Source organism: Nymphaea colorata, unplaced genomic scaffold, assembly GCF_008831285.2.
Source record: "Nymphaea colorata isolate Beijing-Zhang1983 unplaced genomic scaffold, ASM883128v2 scaffold0535, whole genome shotgun sequence".
Classification (NCBI taxonomy): Eukaryota; Viridiplantae; Streptophyta; class Magnoliopsida; order Nymphaeales; family Nymphaeaceae; genus Nymphaea; species Nymphaea colorata.
Genome location: NW_022205041.1, coordinates 34,782 through 40,817, shown reverse-complemented (window position 1 = coordinate 40,817; position 6,036 = coordinate 34,782). Strand labels below are relative to the sequence as shown.

The window sequence follows — 6,036 nt, the reverse complement described above, 5'->3', positions numbered from 1 at the left end:
ACAAGATAGTTTTATTTTGATTGAAATGCTAATTTAATGTTAAGAGTATAAAATTTTGCTCAAAACACTAAAAGATCTTATTTTCATAAGCCATAGTCAAATTCAATTTAACACATTCATATTTACATACAGGTTTAATATGTTGATTGCGATTATCAAGCTATCTGAAGCCAATGCCTAGCTATGCAATTTTATAAAAGTTCCTCATCTGCATTTAGAACCAATCTATTTAATAAAGATTTGAATATTTTTTAATTTTAGAGCAATGTCCAACATGTTCAGCACCAAGTAAACCATTTTCCACGCAGGAGCGATTACGATCGCGGCATCAACACCTTCTCACCCGAAGGACGCATCTTCCAAGTCGAATACGCCATCTAAGCCATCAAGGTACGCACATTCCACGTAGCTGGGATCCTCTGCCATCGGTATTAAGTGCGCGGAAGGAGTGGTCCTCGCTGTGGAACGCAGACTCAACTCCACCCTCATCGTCCCCGAGTCCATCGAGAAGATCTTTGAGATCGACTCCCACATCTGCTGCGCCGCCAGCGGAGTCATCACCGACGCCCGCACCCTCATCGAGCACGGAAGAGTGGAAGCGCTCAACCACCGCTATACCTATCTGGAGCCCATCACCGTGAAGGCCCTCACTCAGACCATTTCCGACCTCGCTCTCAACTTCGGAGAGGGAGACCCCTCTTCTCGCAAGAAACCCATGTCCCGCCCTTACGGAGTGGCGCTTCTCATCGCAGGAGTCGACGAGAGAGGACCCTGCATCTACCAGACTGACCCATCGGGCACCATGATCGAGTATAAGGCCAAGGGAATCGGAGCAGCTGAGGAAGGCATCCAATCCATCCTCAACGAAAAGTACAACGAGGTAAGGACTTATTGATGTAGAAAATGAGTTTGGAGGATGCGAAGAAGCTGGCCCTGTCTGCTCTGAAGGAGACAATGGAGGAGAAGATCAGCAAGAGCAACGTGGAGATGATGGTGATCGCCAACGACCGGCAGCTGGTGGAGCGCGTCTCCACGGACGACATCAAGCGCTACCTGGAGAAGCTGCAGTGATTGCTATTCTGTAACATTCTATAATTTCAGTACGGGGGTATGCATGGATAACTATCTAACTTATTTGCGGATAATTAACGATCTTTTTTCATAATAATTCGTTGGTTGCTAAGATGAACGTTGAAGCCAAAGACCGATACGAGAAGTGCGAGCGCCTCGGAGAAGGCACCTACGGAGTGGTATTCAAGGCGCGCGACTCACTCCTCAAGGATTACGTCGCCATCAAGAAGATCAAGCTAGAGAACGAAGATGAGGGTGTCCCATCTACTGCTATGCGTGAGATTGCAATCCTGAAGGAGCTGCAGCCACACCCCAACATCGTCCAGTACATTCCGATTTACCTAGTTTGCGCGAAGTTGTGTACGTCCCTGCCGAGAAGAAGCTCAACCTGGTGTTTTAGCTAGTTGACTACGACCTCAAGAAGTACATGGGAGAGCACAAGCAGAGCATGACTCCCTACCAGGTCAAGCTCTTCCTCTTCCAGCTCTGCAACGGACTCAACTACTGCCACGCCCGCAGGATCATCCACCGCGACCTTAAGCCCCAAAACCTCCTCATCGACAAGGCAGGAACGCTCAAAATTGCCGATTTGGACTCGCCCGCGCTTTCAGTCTCCCCATCAAGACCCTCACTCACGAAATCGAGACCCTGTGGTACCGTGCTCCCGAAGTCCTGCTCGGACAGAAGCAGTACAGTCTCGGAGTGGACATCTGGGCCGTCGGATGTATTTTCGCTTAACTGGTCGAAAAGAACCGTTATTCTGTGGCGACAGTTAAATTGACCAGATCTTCAAAGTCTTCCAGTTCCACGGGACACCCACCCCCGCCCAGTGGATGAACGTCCACAACCTGCCTGACTTTAAGCCCACCTTCCCCAAGTTCAAGGGAGTCAATCCCGAAGTCTACTTTAAGAATTTCGACAAAGTGGCTCTTGACCTTTGCATGAAGATGCTACAGTTAGATCCAGCTCGCAGAATATCGATGAAGGAGGCCCTAAAGCACCCCTATTTCAATGACGTAAGGCCAGAAGACCTCTAACGCTACCGCAGATGATCATTAATTAGCTTATTCTACTCTAAAAGCCAATATGCAACTCTATATATGTGAAACTTCCATTCTGCTTTGGCCATTTGCCAACAGTGTCCGGAAAGTCCACTTTATCTTTTGTCTATAATTTAAATATTTTTTAAATATGAGCGACCCTACGATCCTGTAGCAGGTGGCGCACCTGACGAACGAGGAGATCCGCAACCGCATCAAGATGTTCGAGGCCAACATGAAGCAGTACAAGCTGGAGACCAGCAAGATCACGCACGACTCCAAAAAAGTCGATGAGGCGCTCAAGGACAACCGCACCAAGATCAAGCAGAACAAGCAGCTCCCCTGGCTCGTCTCCAACGTCGTAGAAATTCTCGACATCGAGCCAGAAGTAGATGCTGACGGCCAGATGGATCTCGAGGAGAAACCTGAGGATAAATGCATCGTCGTCAAGACCAGCACCCGCAACACAATCTTCCTCCCCGTCCCCGGCTTAGTCGATTCGGCTGAGCTCAGCCTGGAGAGCTGGTGGGAGTCAACAAGGATTCATACATCCTCTTGGAGAAGCTGCCTGCGAGTACGATTCGCGAGTGAGGTCGATGGAGCTGGAAGAGAAGCCGTCTGAGGAGTACACTGATATCGGTGGTCTGGATAAGCAAATCGAAGAGCTGAGAGAAGCCATTGTGCTTCCATCACTCACAAGGAGAAGTTCAAGAACATCGGCATTCGTCCTCCCAAGGGATGCCTCATGTTCGGTCCTCCTGGCACAGGGAAGACCATGATGGCGCGTGCCTGTGCAGGACAGACCAAAGCTACCTTCCTGAAGCTGGCAGGCTCCAACCTCGTCCAGATGTACATTGGTGATGGGCCAAAGATGGTCCGCGATGCCTTTGCGCTTGCCAAGGAGAAGGCACCCACCATCATCTTCATCGACGAAATCGACGCCATCGGAACCAAGCGTTTCGACAACGACAAGTCAGGAGACAGAGAAGTACAGCGTACTATGCTTTAACTGCTAAACCACCTCGATGGGTAACTAATTCATGATGAAGTTTTTCTCCCAACGATGACATCAAAGTTATCTGCGCTACCAACCGTCCTGATGTATTGGATCCCGCCTCATGAGATCAGGTCGTCTGGATCGTAAGATCGATTCCCCTTACCTAATGAGGACGCCAGAGGACAGATCTTGAAGATCCACTCTCGTAAGATGAACCACAAGGAAATCAACTTCGTTTAGTTGGGTAAAATTGAGTTTACGCAGCAAGGTCGACAGAGGACTTCAATGGCGCCATGTTGAAGGCGGTGTGCGTGGAGGCAGGAATGAACGCGCTGAGGAGAGGAGGCAGCTACCTGGAGCACGAGGACTACGTGGAGGGAATCATGCAGGTACAGGCCAAGAAGAAGAGCCACCTCAACTACTATGCCTGATTCTGTAGCTTATTCGCAGTATAGTGGGTTTGCATCCGGTACACGCTAGGTGGATTGGGCTAGGTGGATATTTGGAATGTTTAAATAATGGACGAAATCAGTTGTTCTTTTCAGCTGCTTCGCGGGCCTTCTTTTGTCTCTTGCCCTCGTTGCGCTGGTTGTTCCACTCCTGGCGGATGGATCTGTAGGCGCTGGACTTGCGGAGACTCTCGAGCTGGAGCTTGCTGACGGAACGCACTCTCTTCACGAGGGTGGGCAAGACGTTGACAACTGGAGCAGTGGCAACAGTCTGTTGATCCTGAGTAAATGGGAAGCGTACCTTGGGGGTGTCATTGACGATGCCAGTCTTGGCCTTGGTGACAAGGTGGGATTCGTGTCTGGGATAGAGGACCAGCTTGCTGAGGTAGTTAGTGAGTCTGGCCTTGTTGGCTTCGAATCCTTCTTGACTGCGGTTCTTGCGACGGTGGTCAATGGCGATGCCGACGGAGCGGGCGAACTGGAGTCCGAGACCGACGGACTTGATTTCTGCGAGGGTGAATCCCTTTCCGAGTCTGGGTCTGTGGTTGTAGCGGATGGTCTGGCAGCGGACTGAGGGTCGGAGGGTGTCGAGGGGGCGGGGAGCGATGGCGGCGGCTCTGGCTCTGCGAGCTTCGAGTCTTCTGTGCTTGCGACCGGCCTGGTTGAGCCAGACGCGGACGTTGCGCTGCCAGTGCTTGCGCAGATGGACGTTGGGGATCACGTTGTTGTGCTTAACCATTCCTAATAATCACAATATTATTTAATAATTAATTAATATTCCACAGTCAGTGCCATATCACTCCTCCTGGGGGGTCTGCACAGTCATCTCGCTTGGGTTCACGCGGATAATGTCCTCGTTGTCGCCCTCGTAGTCCTCATCAGCCAGCTCCACATCCTCCACCGCTACCTCCTTACGCTCAAGGCTGATCACACCCATAGCCTTTGAGTAAACTTGGTAGAATCTTCTCACGAATTCGTTGGAATCCTGAGCAGCGAATCCTGAATGGAAGGCAGCAGTCTCGTAAAGCAATTCGATCAGCTCCTCAGTGGAAGTGTCGGTTTGGTTGTTCTGAGTAAAATGAGATTTTACGTTGATCCTCTCGAGGATGATCTGGTTGACACGGTGGTGAGGATTGATCTCAAGGATCTTCTTGAAGTCGGAAACTGGGTTGTCGTCGCTGTTGGAGTTGAACATTTGAGCTTTTTGGATCTTGTCCATGAAGCTGCTGTGGCCGTAGGTATCGGCAACCACCACGCAAGGCTCAGTGGTCAACCTGTTGGAAATCACAACGTTGTTGACCTTCTCGAAAAGGATCTTCTTGGCATATCCAACATATGGCTCATATCTCTTGGCCAAGAACTTCTGGACTTTACGCTCGCGTTCACCATCGTCGGGCATCTTGAAATCTCCCTTTCCAACGTTGACGATGTTCTTAATAACGATAAAATTACCTTTCCTTCGTACTCTCTGAGCACGTTGAAGACGTATTCGTCGATAGGATCATCGCAGAGGAGAACTTCGTACCCTTTCTGGCGAGTCCAACAACAAGTGGTGATTTTTCAAGGACGGCTCTGTCTTCTCCGCTGAAGAAGTAGATCTGGTCCTGGACAGACTTCATGCGCTTGATGTATTCATCGAAGGAGGTAAGTCCGTCTTTGCTCTTGGTTGAGTGCCAGCGGGAGAGAGAAGCCAGCTTCTTGCGGTTGGTCTTGTCCTCCAAAATACCAAGCTTAATGGCCTTGCCGAACTCCTCGTAGAACTTATCATAACGTTCTTTGCGTTCCTTCAAGAGTTTCTCCTTTGCAGCTTCCTTCTTTTTGTTCAGCTCTTCTTCGTCCATAAGGGCAATCTCTTCAGAATCTTCTTCAAGTTCTTCCTCATACTCATCCTCAGTGACGTCTTCCCAAGCAGCGATTTCTCCGATCATATCGAGAATCTTCTTGGTCACACGTTGGTTGATGACTTGAAGGACTTGGTCTGCTGGAGGTCTCTCTATTGACGTTGACTGAGATATCGTTGGAATCAATGACTCCCAAAACGAAGGAAAGATACTTGGGAATAAGATCGTTGTGCTGCTCAGCGATAAGGACACGACGCACGTAGAGTTTAATTTCGTTTCTGCGGGTGTTGTAGTTGTTGTAGAAGTCGTGGGGAGAACGGTTGGGAATGTAGAGAATGGCAGTGAAGACGATTTCTCCTTCCGTGTTGAAATGAACCCAGTTCATGGGGGGATTGGACTGCTTGCTGATGCTCTTGTAGAAGTCAATATAGTCCTCGTCATAGATGTCGTCCTTCTCTCTGAGCCAGATAGCCTTGTTGTTGTTGATGCGTTCCCATTCCCAGACGGTTCTTTTAACTTTCTCTCTCTTCTCCTCTCCTTTTTCACGAACTTACAGATCCTCGTCGCCTTCAGGAGTGCTCACGGGCACTTCCTCCTCGACTTCCTTCTTGTTGTTGATGTAGATGGGGAAATCGATG

The 6,036-nt window shown here is 49.6% G+C and overlaps 1 protein-coding gene and 2 pseudogenes across 1 annotated transcript; 2 read left to right on the top strand and 1 right to left on the bottom strand.

Annotated features, from left to right (window-relative positions):
• Positions 1–261: 261 nt before the first annotated feature.
• LOC116245149 (proteasome subunit alpha type-5-like) lies at positions 262–1,071 on the top strand (annotated as a pseudogene).
• A 113-nt stretch (positions 1,072–1,184) lies between these two features.
• Positions 1,185–3,539, top strand: LOC116245148 (uncharacterized; annotated as a pseudogene).
• A 97-nt stretch (positions 3,540–3,636) lies between these two features.
• On the bottom strand, positions 3,637–4,296 carry LOC116245147 (uncharacterized). The gene has a single exon (XM_031616828.1). It carries the CDS (start codon positions 4,294–4,296, stop codon positions 3,637–3,639), a length of 660 nt encoding a protein of 219 aa, XP_031472688.1.
• Between the last annotated feature and the right edge of the window lie 1,740 nt (positions 4,297–6,036).

What these genes read in the sequence shown, in the direction of transcription:
- LOC116245147 (XM_031616828.1), bottom strand. Translation starts at nt 4,296, where the DNA reads ATGGTTAAGCACAACAACGTGATCCCCAACGTCCATCTGCGCAAGCAC.